Raw genomic sequence first — 20,244 nt, forward strand, 5'->3', positions numbered from 1 at the left:
TGAAAATAAAATGGAAATGAAGAATGAATAATACAGAAAATATGAGAGGGGAAAAAAATCTAACATTATAAAGTCCCTCGCCAAAGGGTATAATAAAGACTAACAACACGAGCCATGGAATGAAGAAGAAACTTAGAACCCTCGCTTGTATTCATTTTCCAAACCATATCGTCTATTATTCGTCTTATTTAAAAAGAGTAATGGCCCTCCATTATTCTTCATTTGACCGTTATTCTTCATTTGACCGTTAAAAACACGCATTCAACACAAAAATACCCTTTAAATACTCATTGCATACGAAATTAAACTCAACAAACACGACACCGAAATCAAATTTTCATATTGTATATATTTCCCCTCTTCTTCTTTTATTTCCTAACTAATAATAGTAAGATAAAGTGAAATGTCTGCTATTACCATAGAAGACCTCCACAGGATTTTCAAGAATTTGGATAAGAACAACCATGGCCGAGTAAGCATAAATGATTTGCACCATCTTCTTGAAAACACAGGCATCCACGCGACGTTGGAAGAGCTCGAAAAGTTTGTCGGTGACACGAGTCTCGGGTACATGGATTTCTTGTTCTTTTACGAGGCAATAGTCAAGACCAGGATCGCAGAAAGTAAAGATAGTTCTTCCGAGGATCATATTGATCACGACATGGATCATAGTGACGTTCTTTTGAAGGCTTTTAAAGTTTTTGATTTGAATGGCGATGGATTCATTTCAAGCGAGGAGTTGCAAAGCGTGCTTTCGAGATTAGGTTTGTGGGACAAGAAACTTGGACAAGATTGCGAGGAGATGATTCGTGTTTATGATCAAAATCTGGATGGGGCACTTGATTTTGAAGAGTTCAAGGTTATGATGTCTCCTACATCGCATTCTCAAATTTAAATTCATTCTTTTATTTATTAATTTTCCACACATATCCCTGAAATTCTTTCTCAAATCTGTATAATTTATCGCTAGACTTTGGGATTTGATTTGGCCACATTTGACCACTCGTTTCTCGAGGGGAATGTTTATATTCTATTTACGGCTCTAGTTTTGTGAGACGTGTTTATCTTGTTCCACAAAATTTTATGCCCATTTTTTTTAATAGATCTCATTGTACGATTTCATGGATTTATATATATGGTACATGTTGGTTGAATTTGATAAAAGATTTGTCTCATAAAATTAAATCATCAGATGATTTTATAAGAATTTTTGTTTATCTAAGAGTTTTTGTTTTAAAGGCGAACAACTATAATATTTCTATGACCAAATCAATTCACTGTAGGTGTGTATAGATGAAAATGTCTCTTCATATTTTGTAATATAATATCTAAGTGCACCGTCAACCTTTAATTTATTAAAAAAATAATAGAAACTATATATTTTTATCATATATCATATATGTGTGTGCATATATGTGTGTGTTCTAAATTAAATAAAAGATGATTAGTCAACATATTATGTCTAACCACGCATATAAAATTACGCTGACAATATAATTAATGAGAATCAAAAGCTAAATTGTTTACACTGAATCCTTAATTTTTGCTGCAAAGCGGCGTATAATTTGTAATATATACATATGAGGATGTAAAGCACGTAGAAGAATCATATCAAAATTTAACTATCAATTCGAGTAATTTGTTGGGAAAAATAATTATCTTTGTATGCAGAGAAATCGAGTGGTTTTTGAGTTGTGTACGGTTTGAATTATTTGAGTTGCACATATTAACATTAGCTATAAATTTTGATAAAACGACAAGCTTTCGGTCCTACCATTGGTATCAAAGTCAATATCACATATTTAATTGATATTGATTGCAAAGAATATAATTACTGGATGAACATTATGTTTTAGTTGATGTACGATTTAAAATATTTGAGTTACACTATTATCATCATCTATTACTTTTAATAAATTTCTCCATTTGCTTAATTATTTCTTATGGAAGTTTCTCTTTCCTATTATCTAATTGGTCGACGGAATTCACATTTACTGTTAAAAATCGTTGGAGGTGCTTATTTATATTTTTTTTGATTTTATTAACGCGATCAAAATGAAGTCGACCTAGACCACAAGACCAAGAAGAAAAATCATTTTGGATATCAATATTAAAAAAAAGAATATACATCATTATCTAGAGACAAATAATATTAGTGAGACGATCTCAGGTATTTGTATTCGTGAGACAAGTTAATTATGTCAATATTTACTAAAAAAATAAAACTTTTCATTTGTGACCAAAATAAAATATATGTCTCACAAAATTGACATATGAGATCGTCTCATATAAGTTTTTTAAATAATATTATTTTTTTCTAATATTTTTCAAAAATAGAAAATATCCAATCAAATCGATGCTCTTAAAATATAAGGAAAAACTTCTCTTTTTTAATTACACAGGGTGAGATTTTTCTGTTACCGGGGATCGAATTCAAACATATTCTCTATTTTGAAAGGATTATATCTCAATATGGATAAAAATCAAATAAAAGAAGTTCCTTTTCTTCAAAATAAAATGTACTCATTGTTTTTACTAATCCAATGCGTTTGGTCTATTTTTAACTAATAAGAAGCATTTCAAGAATCACAGAGTTGATTTATTTATCTAATTTGAATATATCATAAATAGAAAATTATTCAAAATTCTTATATAGCAACAGATGAGATACACGTCTTCCTGTATGTATTATAATGTACAAAATACGATTATATTTTGACTTCTCATGATTAATATAATTTTAACCAATAAATTGCAGGTTGATCCCATTTGTTCGTTGCCCATTATAGCCGTTGGGTGACTATTTTGAGGGTTGGTCTAATTTTTCTTTTTATAAATAGTTCATTTCTTACAAATTTCACACCTCCCCAACTTCAATTCTCTTGTTTCTAAGTTCTGACCTTTTTTCCAATTTTATACCAATTGCCTCAATTATTCAATTGTCTCTCCAAAATTATTTATCATTTTTATACTATATCATTTATTTATTTGTTTTTTTTTTAAATTTCACAGTGTAGAAGTACGCATTTTCAATATTTTTTGCGCAAAAGACTCCAGACTGCAGAGAAATGTAAGAACAAATGTGAGTTTCTTTAATTCTTTGTCCTTGACCAAAATGGTTTCATTTATGTCTTCATTTGAATGCTCCAATCTTGATGCCATATTTCCCTCCTTTATTGATGTCAATTTGTTCCTATTATTGCTGTCATATTTCCTCTTTGGCCTCGAGTGACACATGCTCATCAGCTTCCACTTTGTTCGTCCCCGAACCACACCGTACTAGGAAAAGTCGGCTCTGATACCAATTTTAACGCCCCAAATTTGACGATTGTCTTCACTGTACCAAAACGAGTCTTTCCAGCGTGCTTATTTCTTCACTTACACGCATCCTAGAAAACTTCTCAGGGGTCACCCATCTCAGAATTATCCCAAGTCAAGCACGCTTAACTTTGAAGTTCTTATGTGACGAGCTTCCGAAAGAAGATGCATCTTCTTGACTGCACATTCTCATACCTGAACAGTTTTGGAATCTCTCCTTCTGGTGTAAGATCGGAGATCGGTTCATTCATGTTCTCTTCTTCTAAAAGCCTATCAAGAGCTGTTCATTGTTTGTGCAACTTCATGGCATCGATGACCACTCTCGGCCTCTTCGGCCCTGGGCCTCACATGCATACCAAGTGTAACTCCCCAGATTCGACGACTGTCCCCGTCGTACCAAGACGAGTCTTTCCAGCGTGCTATGTCCTCACTCATACGCACCTTAAGAAACTTCCTAGTGGGTCAACCATCTTAGAATTGCCCCACGTTAAGCATGCTTACCTATGAAGTTCTTATGTGACGAGTTTCTGAAAAGAAAATGAGGTGCGTGTGGGACATAAACACGCTGGAGTGACAGTCGTCGAATTTGGAGTGATGACCAACACACACAGATGCTATGGAATACACATGCAGAATGAGGAATTCAAAACATTTACGTGGTTCGCCGACTTTATTGTCCCTTGATCTTCGCAATCTCTCTCAATCCCTTGTATCTCTTCTTCCTTCTTTTGTTGAGTGAATTCTCTGATGCAGATTGTAATTGAATGAATTCATCCTTCCTGAATCTTCCACATATATCTATATATACGTGTTACCGAAGCAGCCATTAACTTCCCTTCCAATCAGTTAACTGTTAAATTCCATCCCTTCTGCACATCACATGTTCGACAGAAGCCTATTATGATATCTGGAAAAGGGCCAAGCTTTTAGACACCATTCTAACATATTGCACTGAATGAACGCTTGCTATTCTTTTGTTTACACCACCAAAGTATTTTTAATATCATTGCAATCATCTCACATGCATATTAATATGCCTTCACATTATAGAAAATGCCTTTGATAAATTCTTGTGTCTGTTTATTCATCTTGTTTTGGAATGCCAATGAATGTCTATTAATCACAGAAGAGATTAAATTAGCTGATCATGGTTTGTGATTTTCGGTACCTAACTTGTGCTCTTGGCAGAAATGCTTGTGGTGCAGCAGAGGATTTCAAAAGAACAATGAGTATGTGTTACGGGTTTCAGGATGAACAGAATGATTTTAGAAAACAGTTGGAGGCTGAGAGTGTAGATCCTGGTTACCGACAGTTTCTGCTTTTCAACTTGAGAGGGTTAAAAAGATACAAACCACATAAAAAGGAGGTTGATGGCGAACACATTTGTGGGGGGAGTGATGATTCTGATGAAGTCAGTGACCCTCAGTACGAACTCTTCTTTGAGAGCCTCAAGAAATATGAGAAGTCATATGTGCTCGAGGGCAGGATTAATGATGTATCTGTATGTGTCAAATACGAAGGAGAAAGTAAATTTGGTGGAAAACGTGTACCTGAGTGTGCAAGGAAGATGAGGAAAGATATTGGACGAGTTGGTGGTGCTTCTGATCTACCCAACGTTCGAAATGAACAGGCACCTGTGAATCAGCATGCATCTGACAACAGAAGAAATGAAATTTTGAAGGAGAAGCCTGATCTTAGGAATAAGGGAATCATCGAAGAATCAGAGATTGGATTTTCTAAATCTTTATCAAAAAGGATGAACAATTTGGGAAACTGTAAAGTATCAAAAAATATGACTTTTGTCCAGGAAGATAATCTTGTAACAGATAATCAGAGTGAACCTCATGGCCAAGCTCGGTTGAGAAAAGCTGACGAGGGAGAGGATGTGGCCAAGGCATATTATGTGCCCGACAGTGAATCTGTGATACGGATTAGCTGTGATGGGAATCAGTATCAGAGTCCAAATCCGAGAAATAATACTGAGTTAAAGAATCAGAGTGAACTTGTTGGTCCAGATCAACCAATCAAGAGAGAAAAAGTTCTCAAAGGCAAAATTGTGGTTCTAAGCAAGCACAACCTGGATACAGAGAAGCATTTATATATAAAGCCTGATCCAAAACATAATTCGGCAACAAAATATAAGGTAGATCGTGCTAATCAAGTCGTACCAAGTGAGGAAGACAAGGAGGTCCAGAGCAAGACAAATTTGCCGAAAGTGATGCAGGAAAAGAATGTGCTGACGACGAATGACCGTGTGGCCAACAGAAGAAAGGCTGAGAACTACAGAGACAATGAGCCTTTGTATTCGAAGCCTAGTCCAGAGAAGAATCTGGAAGAACATCAGCATGATGATGTTGATCAAACTCAACCAGGTATGAAATACAAGGTGCAGAACCAGAGAAAATTAAGGAAACAGGTCCATGGGAGTTACGAGATTAAAGTAGATGATGCAGTCAGCACTGGTGCCGCTGATCAGAGTCCCAGGCTTCCAAATGAACAGGCACCTGTGAATCAGCATGCATCTGACAATAGAAGAAATGAAATTTTGAAGAAGCCCGATCTTAGGAATAAGGGAATCATCAAAGAATCAGAGGTTGGATTTTCTAAACCTCTATCAAAAAGGATGAACAATTTGAGAAGCTGTAAAGTATCAAAAAGTATGACTTTTGTCCAGGAAGATAATATTTTAACAGATAATAAGAGTCCTAATCCGATAAATAATTCAGAGTCAAAGAATCATAGTGAACCTGTTAGCCAAGCTCAATCAATCAAGAAAAAAAAAGTTCTCAAAGGCAAAAATGTGGTTCTAAGCGACCACAACCTGGACACACAGAAGCATTTATATATAAAGCCTGATCCAAAACATAATTCGGCGACAAAATATCAGGCTAATCTTGCCAATCAAGTAGTACCAGGTGAGGAAGACAAGGAGGTTCAGAGCAAGAGAAATTTGCCGAAAGTGATGGGGGAAAAGAATGTGGCGACGAATGACTGTGTGGCCAACATAAAGGCTGTGAACTACAAAGACAATGAGAATTTGTATCCGAAGCCTAGTCCAGAGAAGAATCTGGAAGAGCATCAGCATGAGGATGTTGATCAAACTCAACCAGGTAAGAAATGCAAGGTGCGGAGAAAATTAAGGAAAGTGGTTCATGGGAGTTACGAGATTAAAGTAGATGATGCAGATAGCAGAAACAACGTGGCTCAAATAGAAGACAAGCCGCTGTTTCACAAGCCTTGTCAAAGGAAAAATCAGGTGACAAAAAATTGTGCTGATCAAGCTCATCCAAAACAAAGGCATAGCATGTTCATGAAAGAAATAGTCATCACGGATGATAGTGATTCTGAAGTTGAAATCCTAGACAGTGCATTATTTTACAGGGCTGGGAACCGAGGCTCAATCGTGACTTCAAAGAAATTTCACAAAAGTGTATGCTGTCTTTGCTTTTATGAAAAATATTGCAGAAAAATCATAATTTTGATTCCATGTTGATTTTATAATCAGGTGTTAGAAGATGACGACGTCAAGTTACCAGGGAGGACAAGTCCGCGATTTGATTTTAGGAGACAGGTCATGAATGTTCTCCAGGAACCATATGACAAACAGGAGAGTAAGAGTCTTCTGGAAGCATTCAAGGCCGGATCTTATGTCAAATTCCATTCAGGTCAGTCCGCGGTCTTATATGCTAGAACAAAGCAAAAAGTCACATAATTATATCTAATTTAGAAATTCCAAGAAAAAAAAATAAATTATGACGTCAAGCATTTATCTTTTTATATCTTGGATTTTATAGTTTTACCTGTACCTCAATTAATGTAGCACTAAGTTTATTACTACATTCTTGTTTAATTCTGCTCTGTGCTAATCCTAATAAATGCAATTTATATGGATCCTCTGTCTAACAAAGCATTCATCTTTTATTGCATGAAGAGTTGGTGAAAATACTCGCGGCACGACGACAGAGAAAGGGAAAATGCTTGGCCATTTTACGTGGATTTTTCTTTTGGCTTGAGGTTAGTGAATTTTCTTATCACATTCTTTGCCGCACCTCATTTTATTAAGATTTTTAAGCATCTTCGTTTGATTTCCATAATACTTGATCACTTATTTGTGAGCATAAATGAAAGCTATTATTGTTTTCGTAAAATCACTTGTTTATTTCTGGTTGAGTTTTGTGATGATCGTGCATACTTCCAAGAACAATGAGGATCGGTGATATGATATGCTCCATGAGTTAACTTTCGCTCCATAGATGTCTCAATATGCTGTACCACCCTGGTATGGAACTTCCTTCTCAAAATATATCGAGGAACCAATTGCCCAGCTTCTGCAGAAAGGCTGGTTTTTGTGGAGGAGGATACATTTTAGCAGTTTTATTTGATTTAAATATTAATTCTTGTTTGTATATACTATGATTCACGTTTTTTTCTCTTGCTGTTGCATATTCTATTATTTATACATGTGATATATCTTTCCCTTTCCCGTTTTAGTTTCCTATTTTTCTATCTGTGAACTCAAGAACCTCGTATCTGTTGATCAGAATTTGACGCAAGAAGGATCGTTCAAACCATGGGAAGACGAAGAGTGCCTTCGAGTGGATCCAACTTTACTTTGATATATCTGGATTAGCCCAAAGCCAACATTGCGGAGTATTCCTTGCTGGTTTTCGGCTTGTTAATTCTGTTGTTGCGCTGTGAGGAATATTTTAGTTTTAGACAAATTTGATCATATTTCATGTTTTTTTTTTCTCGTAGACTACAAATGATTTTTCTGAAGATTGTACTAGTTATTGACTTATTGCACTTCGTATAATTTCATCAATACTAGTTTTTAACTGATCAATTAGTTATTTTTTTTTGTAAAAAAAGGTTTTATTTTATTAATCATTATTGAAGTTAAGAGCATAGCATGTCTTCACGTCTCACAAAATAGTTAAAATTAATATTTTTGACATAAAAATAATATTTTTTTTATGTAAGATTCCAGCCAAAAATTTCATGCTAAAAAAATATATGTTTCAATATCTTATTTATTTTTTTAAAAATAATAACAGTTCTCGTTATTTATAATATATTTATTTAAATGTATTGATTTTAAAATAGCATTAAACAAAAATATATTAATAAATTTAATAAAAGTATTAATTTACATTAAAAGACTCCTGGTTTTTGGTTGAAAAGAATCATGTGGGCATCTGTACGTTGTTTATGTTCTCTTTTTGCCAATGTTGGACGTCGAGGTATGTTTATGGCAGCTTTTTGGTGAACTCAGTTTGGTAAGTAGGTAACTCAAAAGTCAAAGTTTTGAAACAAAAGCCCGTGCATACCAAAATAAACAGAACTTTTGTGATAAAAAAAATGGTTTTTTGGTGAAAAAAATTGCTAGTATATATTGGATGATACGATTTCCTTTTTCCTCACATATAGGTTTCCCTACCGTTGAATCTTTATGTACTAAACTTTCACTATTGCACATCTTGAAGCTGTCCATCGTAATTGAATCCCACCCGTGGTTTTCCCATACTGAAATTCAAGACCTTGGCATCCATATTGTATTGAATTTCTCCTTTATAAAGCATATTTCTGATGTATAATATAATAGTGCTCAATGTCCGAACCAATCAGGCGTAGTGTGTATTCTGTCAATGGAGCTCCCAGTTTTATTGTTGCATTACTATGTTAAAGAAAGGTATTCTGCATTCTATAGTGTTTCTGTTTGCAATTTGTGTTAGAACACCCTTGTTTTCTTCCTTTATCTTGAGATTTCAGTTGTGGAAACCCTTTTGCTGAAGGCTAAAAAAGAAACACGAAGAGGGATTGAGTTACCTCATAATGATCCACGAGCTCCTGGAAATAATAATAAACTTTGTTACAAGTCTCATCTGTCCACACGAACTCATCGGTTGGATCAAGAAGAAAGGTACGTAAGCTTATCTCTATCCGTGTTTGATCGAACTCGCATGTTTCGGGATCAATATATATATGCTGCATATATCCTTACATGCCGTGTCGTGCTGCTCAGCCACTGCCCTCCATATTCCCTGCCCATGTTCTTACTCTTCACATTCAATTGTGGCTCTACCGGCCTCGGTGGCTTCATTGCTTCTGCCTGTTGTTTCTGGTTCATGCTATCCTTTTATTTTTCTTTTTCTTCTTGTACTTCTACTTGTTGAGCTGAGATTGAAAACAAGCTTCTTTTTTTAGGTGTTTTTGGCCATTACTCCATCCAAGCATGGAGAAGCCGATGGAAGCCATGTTGATTGAAGTTGCAGCCATGGCTTCTTGATATTTTTATTCTATTTTATTCCCGCGATATGTAGAGTATATATAGTTGAAATGTCGGGAATGGAGGCAAAAGGGCTATGTCCACCAGTGACTTGTGGATAAGGAATCATGTTTGTCAATTGTCATTCTCTTTGTAAAAGAAAGACAAACGTATGCAATACAAATTTAACAGTCAAATGTTAGAACGGGGATCACTTCGAGAATTTAAGAATCGTGTAATAATAATAATAAAATTAAGAATCCAGTCGATGAAACGGCCGTATACATTTTGAGAGCAAAAATGTTTTTTAAAAATCACTTAAATATATTTCACATTATTTAAATAGTATTTGGATGAAATGATTTGATTTAGAAGGAGCGACATGAAGAATGAAATTCCAATATATTATAATTGGCAATGTATTTATACAAATTAAGATATAAAAAAAAAGAATTTGAAATTCATTTAATCATGCAAAATCTCTCGATCAAAACACAATCACAACGGTAAGGAAGATGACTATTTTTACCCATCGTATAGGGAATTCATGTAGAACGTGCTAGTGAATTCAAGTTGGTTTGCTGCTTTTTTTTTTTTTAAAAAAATTGGTTTGCTATTCCAATACTCCACTGCTGTTTAGGTATTTCAAGAAAAAGATTAAGAAATTTTCATATACGAATTATTTTGGTATAAATCTTTGATAAAATAATTTGTTTTGATATCAATTTTTTCCAAGCTTGAGTTCGTTATGTAGAAAATTCTCTGATTTTTATTATGTTCTTTTATAACATTATTTTAAACCCGATTTCAATTTTTCATCGCATTAACAAAAATCTCTATATTTGATTATTTTGTATGAACTACTTTATTTAAAAAAAATCTAGTTTAATATAAAACACAATACTGGACGCAAATATAAATCAATCCATCTAATAAATATAGATTTATGAAAAAATATTTGGAAGACCAACTCTTAAAATTTAGAAAATTCTCAGAAAATATTAATAATAAAAATGGGGGGTGGTGGGAGTATTGTTTTAGGAAATCAAGCATTAATCAAAGAGTATCACAGTTAATTTCCTGTACGTTTCCTCTACATTTTAATTCTTAGAAAGCAGCAGAAAGTATCGCCGTTCGTTGTCAAAAATTTTCCAATTCCTTTTATTCTCAACTTTTTTTTTATATACCTTTAAACGTGTTGATGCAAATCCCTTTAGCTTTTTGATCAGGTGTTCATGTAAAAACGCTACCTTTTTAATCCGGTTTTCCTCGGATTTTCTTGGTGCATTCAGTATCCGTGTTTTTGTTTTGTCCCAGAGTTTTAATCTTTTTTCTAGGGCATCTGGCGGAGTCTGATTTGTGGTCATCTTTGTTTTTTGGTGAGTGCTTCAGTTAGTTACTTTTGTGTTTATACTGTTACGAATCGTGTCTATGCTTACTGATATAATTTAATTAAATCGCGAAATGTAGATATTAAGACTGGCTGATCTCTATCTTGGTAGTGAATTCAGTGGTTTGTCAAGAAATATAGTTTGTTTTATTATGGTTGTTTCTCTATTTGTTGTCAGTTTTGGGGCTTTTGATTAAGGACGTGACTTGTTCTGTTGTTCAGTACATTAGCTATACTTTTTTTTTTGTATGAATGTTACAATTAGTCACTTTTGTGTTTATAGTGTTACGAATCGTGTGGATTATACTTGAAACTTAGATATTAAGAAAAAGAACACTGATTATTTTTTTGGGTGGGGGGGATAGTTTAGACCTGCCTGACTTCTATCTTGGTAGTGAATTCAGTGGTTTGTTAAGCAATATAGTTTGTTGTATTATTGTCGTTTCTGTGTTTATCGTCAGTTTTGGGGGGGTTGAATTAAGGATGTCGCTTGTTCAGTACATTAGCTATGCTTTTCATGTTGATTTTCATAATCCTATTCTGTTTGTTAAATACAAGAACAGCCATTGTGGAAAAATATGAGTGAACCAAGAATTGAGACAGAGTCTGGTTTGCTCTTTGCACCAAGCACCTGTTCCTTTCAAAGTTGTTACTTGGTTGATGTGGTTATGCGGTAATAATGATGGTTGATTGGTGTTAATAAGATGTGTTTTGCTCTCACTGGAGGACCAGAATCTCGGAAAGAGAGACTTGGGTGTGGCAAAACTTATTTATTTCAGTAAAATTACACAAAATTTAAAGATTTTTTTAAAGAGGAGTTGTGACACCTTTCTCTGATTGCTATGCGGTCCACTTTTGGTTGAGCTGATCACTGAGAGCAGGTAATTGACATGTCGTCTAGAGCGAAGGAGAATTAACATAATGATAGCTGGCCGAGAAAAGTTGTTTTCTCGGTCTTTTCATTTTCCCTTCCGATTAAGTACTGTAATTTCTTCTCCTTTAATACAATAAATGAGTCCTTATGTGTGTGCGTGTGTGTGTGTGAATATGTTCAGCAATCCACTTCGCTGTACCGATCTGCCTCATATGAACATATTTTACCTTCTGCTTCCAAACTAGTTTTGCCTTTTGTACTAAGTCAGCCAGCAAGCTTGCTGCGTAGCTAATCTGTAGCTTCCCAGTTGATATAACAAGGATATGTGGCAATAAATCCCAGAAATAGAACTGTTGCTGCCTTTTCATGTAGGAACAAAATAAACATGAAGTTGATTCATGATTTGTGAACAGTTACACTCCATGGTTGAAGATTCCATGAGAAAGAGCATGCTTAGCATTTAACATGAGACTGAAGAAAATTTTTTTCAGCCTTTTAAGTTTTATCTTGTGCACAGTTTTAGCCATTGACTTGCCATTATTAAGTGCAGGTTTTTCATCTCAAATTGAGGCGAGTATTTTTCATGAGCCACTGCTCGAATACTGAATAATAAAGTGCACATTCAAACAGTATAATTTATCACATCATGCAACTATATCATCATCCTTATTCGTTGAACAGCCAAAGAGTGAGGCTTGCATTAGAAGAGAAGAGCATTGACTACACATCGTTCCACGTTAATCCCATCACTGGCAAGAATTATGATTCCCATTTTTTCAGGATGAACCCAAGTGCCAAACTTCCAGTCTTCCAAAATGGTTCACACATTTTGTACGATACTGTAGATATCATCATGTATGCCTTCTCCCTTTTTCCTTTAGTTTCTTGATCAACGCTTTACGGGAACAGTTCATTTTATCCTTTCTTGTTTTTTCCCACTGTTATTACAGGTATATTGAAAAGATAGCAATGGTCTCTTCTGGGGGTGATGACACAGCTCTTAGCAGCAGAGAAGTTGTCGAATGGATTCATAAATTACAAGAGTGGAATCACAAGTTCTTCACCCTCTCCCACCTTCCCCCAAAGCATCGCCTCTCTGTTTCGAGATTCCTGAGGCGCGTGGTAATTGCCAGGATGGCTGAGTGCCCAGAGTTAGCCAGTGCATATCATCATAAGCTTAAAGAGGAATACGAAACGGAAGCTAAATTGAAAGAGTCAGAAGCAGTGAGATTGAGTGAAGAACATCTTGAAAGAATTCTTGATGAAGCAGAGATCAAACTTAGTGAAACGACATACCTGGTTGGAGAAGAGTTTACATCGGCAGATGTTGTGTTTATTCCTATCCTCAGTCGATTGTTTCTGATGAATTTGGAAGAAAAATACATAAATAGTAGGCCAAATTTGTGTGAGTATTGGGATGTGATGCAGAAGAGGCCTAGTTATAAAATGGTGATTGGAAAGTACTTTGATGGTTGGAGGAAGCTCAAGACACTGCTCAAAACTTGGTGTTTAGTGCATATCAGAAGTTTACTCAGACGATATTAGGAAAGCTTCTGGGAGAAATTAGTGGAAGATAGAAGGGGTTCGATTTTATTTTATTTTTTAACGTGATAAATGCATGGGGTTTGTGATCATGTCTTTTTGATTTTGTATGAATTTTGTTGAAGGAAAATCCAAGAATCTGACTAAAGTGGAGGCTTTTGAGTGAACCAAATGTAATATATGAACATGAAATTTGATTGAGTTGTGAGACGGGTCAATCCTATCGATATTCATAATAAAAAGTAATACTCATAATATAAAAAGTAATGTTTTTTCATGGATGTCCTAAATAAGATATCTGTCTCATAAAAGTGGACTCGTGAGACTGTTTTAAATAAGTTTTTGTCAATTTGATTAAAGTTCGAAGGACGACGTGACATCTTTCCTCGTATAGGTGGAGTCCAATCCTGTAGTAATAAAATAAAGTCGTATATCTGCTTGTATATGATATTCTTTCTCTCTCTTCTGCATTTTGGAAAAGAAGGATACATGTATAATTCAATTTCTCCTTATATATTATTTTATTTAGATTATATTGCCTTCAATGTTATTCATGTTTCAGATTCTATTACTGAAATTCCAATCAATATAACAAAAAATCAGCGTCGTACGCCAAGGAGTGGGCTTTGTGGTTCTATAATGATTTCTAATTTCTATGCGTGCCACTTTTCAATTTATATAAATTTCATTATTTATCAAGCTAATATTATTAATTCTATCCACTTACGTAGAGTTAAGTTAATAGTTTAGATTTAATGATTAAATTAATCAGGGAATTTTTTTAAAATTTAAATGGGAATTTTTAGCACAATTTAATAATTTCCTTTTTTTTTTACTCCATTAATATTACAGGCATTCAGACATAATTGAGCGTTGCCCCGGAATATGAATGGATGCAGGAAAGATGCATTAAATAGTTCGTTGTACCTTTAACACAACAAATAAGGTCGATATGGACACTGAAAACAAACAAATGTACGCATGAAAACTATATTGATGACACCGAATATCTCACTTATCTTTATTCCTTAGACACCTTTAAAATATATGACTCACAAAATTGACTCGTGAAACGGTTTCACGTGATTTTTGCGAAATATTATATATGTGCTTCGATTTATTTAATATTCTAATTTCTTCCTTTAGTTGCATTTTTTATTGTTCTTTAATTAATATGTATAAATTAACTAAATATTGAAAAACGTTTAATTATTTTTTATATGAATTAAATAAAGATATAAAAATAGGACTTTTGTTTGTAAACTTTTTTTTCATATATTTTTTAATTTGTGTAGAATCACAAATAAATAAGCTTACATATTTTAGACTATTAACTTTTCCTTCAAAATATTATGTCTCTATAGAGAATATATTTATAGAAAGTGATATAAGTCGTAATATGATTTTTATGTATTCAGAATAAATTTTAAATTTTCGCTATACATATATTTTTGAAAACACAAAGTTAATTTAGTTTTTTCAAATAATAAAGACAAAAAAAGAGACTAAATACTTTTGGTGAACAAATTGGCCGTATAGATGTACATGTTGTCTGTTTGAAGTTGTTGATGAACTATATTCATACTGACACGATAACACTTCAAACTAAATTATAAGAAATCTTAATGATTTAAAAAATATAGTTTTATTGATTTTTTTTTAAATAAAACGAAGAAAGATTATATTAAATTATTGAAATAATTATTGAATGGAAATTACGATAAAAATATTTCAAATAGCGATTCCTAAATTAATCTGGCTACATCTCATTAATCAGATGACGATCTATACTCGATAATAAATGTTATGCTTCATTTGATGAGATTTTGTTGCCTTTTCTTTTTAAAAAGCAACTTTTTTTAAAAAAGAAAAATGTTCGGTTGGATGAAATTTGTTTAAAACACTCAATAATTAAAAAAAAAATAAGTATTGACAAAGCCGCAACATGTGAATATTGAACTTCTATTAGTTTTTTTTTTTTTTAAAGTTCATGATTGTATTCAAATTTAAATTTGATTTCATTTTTCAAAGAAAAATACTCAAAAAATCATTTTCTTTTTTAAAAATGATTTTTTTTTAAGTACAAACAAGAAAAAGATTTTTAATAAAATGTTTTCTAGACTAAGATTTTCATATATAAATTGAATTAAAAATGAATCTGGTCATGTAGAAGATTTGTATCACAAAATTATCATGAGACGGTTACATTAAAGTTTTTGTGATTAAAATAGAAGCAAGTTTATATTTGATTGGGAGAGATTAAAATAATTTTAATTTTTTATTCAAAATTTAATCACATATATATATATATATACACACACACACAATACATTTCTTGCATAATTTTGTACTTGAGTAGAGTCATACTCAATGGAGATAAGTTGGTATTAATGACGATATTACAAGAATCCACCCCTTTTTTGATTCCTTCTTTATTATTTGGTGAAATTGGGTTGAAAAAAAAACTAAAATAATAGTCTCATATGCAGCCGTTACGTTGCAAATAGTCTTTTCCCTCTCCCTCCCTTTGCACTACACATTTAATCACCTATGGAACAAAGCGGTGGAAGCTCTTCACCTGAGCCAGTTCGCCGTTCTAAAGCGGCTACTACCGTCGAGTCATCTGGTGATCACCTACGCTTCCGAGTGGAGCTGATTCCTGGAGAAACGACTGTTGTTTCCTGGAAGAAGCTTCTAAAAGAGGCTAACTCCAGTAACTCAAGCAAGGCTGGTGCATCAGCTACGGCTCCTCCGGTGGAAGCCCAGCCTACGCTTACTTCAATGGCTTCGGCTTTTCCGAAGCAAGAGGCGAACGACTCACAACGTCAGGCTGGGTTGAACCGTTTGAACAATGTGATTCAGAGAATCGAGCGCATGTATGCGGTATGTCGAACTGAATTGAAAGATTTCATGTTAATTTAATTGTATCGCGTCGAAGTTTTTATTTTGGCGGTGCTTTTGTTTAATGCATGTGTGTCTTTTTAACGATTTATGCGTGGCACACGGTAAAGATTGACTTTTTTTTTTCCCACATTTAATGTCGTCGTGTTTGAAATTTGGACAACAAAAAATCATGATTGCATTGTTGATATGGATGCATGTTCATTGAAATCGATCTTTGCTAACTGGGTTATTTTGCTTTAATTTACATGGTAAATCACACCAGATTGGATTCTGCAGCTTAATGATTTATTCATATCATTAAGCTAGATTTCTGTTAAAAATTTTTTTAACGTTTTTAACGTTCGTGAAAATTTATTTACCAACTTTCAACCTTGATTGGCAATTGACGAATACTTTGTTTGATCCTGTTAATGTTCAATTAAAAAATTAATCCATGTAAATAAGGTAATTTTTTTTATTTCCATTTCATGTGCTTTTCTCGAATTTACAGGTTAGTGGAAGCAGTGATGATGAAGATCCGATGCTAGATGATGTACCTGACGATGATGAGTACGACACAGATGATTCCTTCATAGTTGATACTGAGTTGGTAGGTGTTGCACGACAATCCTTTAGCTATATTGCAGATACAACACTTAATCTTATGGCACAGTTGAAAGTAGATTTTATGCATTATTTGCTAAGCTCGTTACAAGTTTCATTTTGTGCAGGATGATTATTTCAAGGTCGATAACATGGAAACAAAACATGATGGTTTTTTCGTCAATCGTGGGAACTTGGAGCACATGTGAGTTTTGCGAGGCACTCTGTACTCTATTCACTCTTCACTTTATGTGAAAGTTAGCCTTCAGAGTTTTCATGTTTCAGACCACTTATTTGATTAATGGTTTACCCTTACATTGATGCAGCGACCCCACCATATCACATAACCAGCAGCCAAGAAAGAGGAGGCACAAAGACTTGGCAAAAGGCCATGGCGGAAGTGATGATGGAAATGATGGGAATAAACGCATGAAATTGGCTGTCAAAGGTGCAAATGAGTCGTCATCAATGAATAAAAACTCAACAAGTCAGTCACTCACGGTGGCTGTGACATATGTGCAAGTTCAGGCCTTTCCGACCAATTCTTCTGGGGTTTCATATCCATCTAAGAATAACAGTGCTGGTACAACTATAGCACAGGATCCTGCAGAACTGTACGCTATCAGGCAGGGAAAGAATATTGACCTGCAGAGTGTACCCCTCATACTGGGACTAGAAGGATCTAGTTTGGATGCAAAAGATGAGCTGCTTGATGAGGCCATTACGGAGTTGAAGAAGATAGTTGATGAATGTATGTGATTACTTCCGTTGTTATTCTGTTTTTTTCTCTTTTACCTTAACTTAGCCAGAGTTATTTACCTTTGTTCTTGTATGCCTTGGAAAATCAACGGTCCCACCACCGGCAAAAGAAATCCATATTCCTGATGGTCAAAAGGAGGCTTCCGCGTGAAATAAAGCTTATGCTCGCCAAAATTTCTAGATTGACGGTACTCAACGACCAGCAAATGTCTTGTTGGTTCATACTTGTTTTTGTACCTAATTGCTTACTTTATAGTCCTGTGTATTTGTGCTTCCATTCGGCTTTGTTCGGGATAAATGATCTTTTGTGTTTATGCTGCAGGAAGATATTTACGGTAAGATGCCAAAGCATGTGCTTTTTCGTTTGATGGACATTGTTGGCCACTTAATGCAGCTTAGGACTCTTAAGGTACACTTTTAGTAAAAGTTAAGATTGAGACTTGTACCTAACTCAACCCCAAAATCTAGCACAAAAAGAAGATTGTCCAAGTCTATATATGTAACCCCCAGGTTATTTATCCTGATGATGTGGGACAACTAATGAAGTTTACAAATGACCCAACTATGGGCAGAACGGATGACTCAAGTGACCCAAATATGGGCAGAACGGGTGACCCAATTATGAACAGTCCAGCACATAAATGCGAAACCTGAGCTCTGATACCATGTTAAGATTGAGACTTGGACCTAACTCAACCCCAAAAGCTAGCTCAAGAGGGAGAATTGTCCAAGTCCATATATGTAACTCCCAAGTTATTTATCCAATCGATGTGGGACAACTAACAGTAACAAATTGACAAATGAGCAATCACCGAATCTTGCATTTTTTCTGTTGTACTGCTCCCCCCCTTTCTTCATTGGTAGCTATAGCAATGACACTGAAGATACGGTTTATATCATGATTTTGCTATCTTGGGTATAAAGATGCAAAGTTACTGACAATGATGTTGCTGTTGGCAAATTTCATCACAAGGAGTACTTCATTAACGGGCTAGAACAATTTAAAACTTCACGAAATTTGCTGTTTTAATTACTTGCATTTTTGTGATGACAGAGATTTCTCACGAGGGACAGGTATGTGATGGCTGAGAGAAAATCCAATGTTAAAGACCAAAAAACGGAATGACATTTCATCTGAAATGCTTAGCTCTGAAATAAATACTTGTTTGGGCATGATTCGTAGAAACGTCAATCAATGCAGTCTTAACTTTATGATGGATTGTGGTGTTGAACATAATTTTATATGTTTGCCAAAAATTTATTAATTTTTATCTAATACTTCATACATCTAGAACCCTTATAAAGTGTCAAGGCATTTTTTCCTACTCAAGGTTTTCAAATTCTATATTCATGCAAAATGTAAATTGATGCCGTCCTTCATTTTAGAACGAAACATGCAAGCCAGGGTGGGCGATTACCCCCACTGGCTTGGAAGTTACTTCTTACTTTTTTTAAAAAAACCTACAACTTTAGTTTGATATCGTCTCGTACTCTCGTTGCACACAGTCCCTCAAAAATTATGAAAATGGTTTATTAGAAATGTCGTCCTCCCTGACCTTGGCTCCCTGGCTCTACCCTATGTTAGATCAATCCCTCGTTAAACTCGGATGATTAGTGCTAGTTGGTATAGGTTGGTCAATCATGATATTCTTACAACTGAATTATACTATTTTTATTGTTTTCATGGCTTTCTCTAAGAAGTACAGAGTTGTGGTTTTGGTAACATTTACTAGGTGTTTGTTCACAAGAATGAGAACTCTTGTGAGAACTTTTAGTTGCAATATGGGAATGAGTTACAGTTTTTAATCAATTGGAACACCACTTGACTAGTAAAGAAACTTCAGTATTGGGTGTCTAATGTACGTAGCAATGTAGCAACACTGACCATTCTCATTATCTCATAGTCCTAGCAAGTACGGTCCATGGAACCGAATATTAAGAAATTTTCAAGGCTCGAATTCTAGCTCAAATAAGTATATCCAACTTTAGTTTAATATTGTCTTGTTGCACTCCCAAAAAAAATTATGAAAACGGCTGATTAAAAATCTTGTCTTCCCTAACATTAGGTCCCTGGCTCTACCTCATGTTAGATGAATCCCTCATTAAACTCGGATGATTAGTTCAAGTTGGTATAGGTTATTCAATCAAGCATACCATTCTTACAAATGAATTACATTCTTTTCATGGTAAAGCTTTCTCTAAGAAGGAGAGAGTTGTGGTTTTCATAACATCTACTAGGTGTTCGTTCACAGAAGTTTAAGTTGCAATATGGATTTCCATTAATGTCTAATCAAATGAGTTACAGTCTCTTGATCAATTAGAACACCATTTAACTAGTAAATAAACTTATGTATTGGGTGTCTAGCTGTTGAACTCGGCACAATGTTTGATCAAAAAGGTGGGTTGTCCAAAGTAGGACATTGACCATTTTCATAGTTGTAGCAAGTGCGGTATGTAGAACCGAATCGATCAGAATATTAAGTAAAATTTAAAGCTCGAATTCTAACTCAAATAAGTATATTTGAACTCGAGCTCAATATCAAGCTCGAATGGTTAAGTATATTAACTCGAATTAGAACTCGAGTTCAAGTTTGGATTGAAATACTCTAT

At 34.4% G+C, this 20,244-nt stretch overlaps 4 protein-coding genes and 1 pseudogene across 7 annotated transcripts; 4 read left to right on the forward strand and 1 right to left on the reverse strand.

Moving 5' to 3' along the window:
* Positions 1-292: 292 nt before the first annotated feature.
* LOC140990259 (probable calcium-binding protein CML44) lies at positions 293-1,079 on the forward strand. The gene has a single exon (XM_073459864.1). It carries the CDS (start codon positions 404-406, stop codon positions 893-895), a length of 492 nt encoding a protein of 163 aa, XP_073315965.1. The 5' UTR covers positions 293-403; the 3' UTR covers positions 896-1,079.
* Positions 1,080-3,835: 2,756 nt separating this feature from the next.
* LOC140989304 (uncharacterized) lies at positions 3,836-8,135 on the forward strand. Of its 3 annotated transcripts, XM_073458477.1 has the most exons (5): positions 3,836-3,977; positions 4,507-6,748; positions 6,824-6,983; positions 7,250-7,332; positions 7,860-8,135. In XM_073458477.1, the coding sequence occupies exons 2-5, from the start codon at positions 4,544-4,546 to the stop codon at positions 7,932-7,934; spliced, it is 2,523 nt and encodes an 840-aa protein (XP_073314578.1). In that variant the 5' UTR covers positions 3,836-3,977; positions 4,507-4,543; the 3' UTR covers positions 7,935-8,135. The 3 variants fall into 3 exon arrangements, with proteins under 3 accessions (XP_073314578.1, XP_073314576.1, XP_073314577.1); XM_073458475.1 differs by lacking the exon at positions 3,836-3,977 and having other exon boundaries at positions 3,984-6,748; XM_073458476.1 differs by lacking the exon at positions 3,836-3,977 and having other exon boundaries at positions 3,984-6,748; positions 7,810-7,904.
* Positions 8,136-8,729: 594 nt separating this feature from the next.
* Positions 8,730-9,602, reverse strand: LOC140990671 (NAD(P)H-quinone oxidoreductase subunit M, chloroplastic-like; annotated as a pseudogene).
* A 1,053-nt stretch (positions 9,603-10,655) lies between these two features.
* On the forward strand, positions 10,656-13,600 carry LOC140989146 (glutathione S-transferase TCHQD-like). 2 transcript variants are annotated; one of them, XM_073458260.1, is made up of 3 exons: positions 10,656-10,962; positions 12,529-12,702; positions 12,798-13,600. In XM_073458260.1, the coding sequence occupies exons 2-3, from the start codon at positions 12,629-12,631 to the stop codon at positions 13,390-13,392; spliced, it is 669 nt and encodes a 222-aa protein (XP_073314361.1). In that variant the 5' UTR covers positions 10,656-10,962; positions 12,529-12,628; the 3' UTR covers positions 13,393-13,600. The 2 variants fall into 2 exon arrangements, with proteins under 2 accessions (XP_073314361.1, XP_073314360.1); XM_073458259.1 differs by having other exon boundaries at positions 10,657-10,962; positions 12,398-12,702; positions 12,798-13,599.
* A 2,339-nt stretch (positions 13,601-15,939) lies between these two features.
* LOC140989516 (ubinuclein-1-like) lies at positions 15,940-18,042 on the forward strand. Its single transcript, XM_073458726.1, has 5 exons — positions 15,940-16,272; positions 16,784-16,882; positions 17,004-17,080; positions 17,202-17,822; positions 17,957-18,042. Exons 1-4 carry the CDS (start codon positions 15,940-15,942, stop codon positions 17,632-17,634), a joined length of 942 nt encoding a protein of 313 aa, XP_073314827.1. The 3' UTR covers positions 17,635-17,822; positions 17,957-18,042.
* Positions 18,043-20,244: the final 2,202 nt, after the last annotated feature.

The sequence above is a fragment of the Primulina huaijiensis genome, chromosome 12 (genome assembly GCF_012295235.1).
Source record: "Primulina huaijiensis isolate GDHJ02 chromosome 12, ASM1229523v2, whole genome shotgun sequence".
Taxonomy (NCBI): domain Eukaryota; kingdom Viridiplantae; phylum Streptophyta; class Magnoliopsida; order Lamiales; family Gesneriaceae; genus Primulina; species Primulina huaijiensis.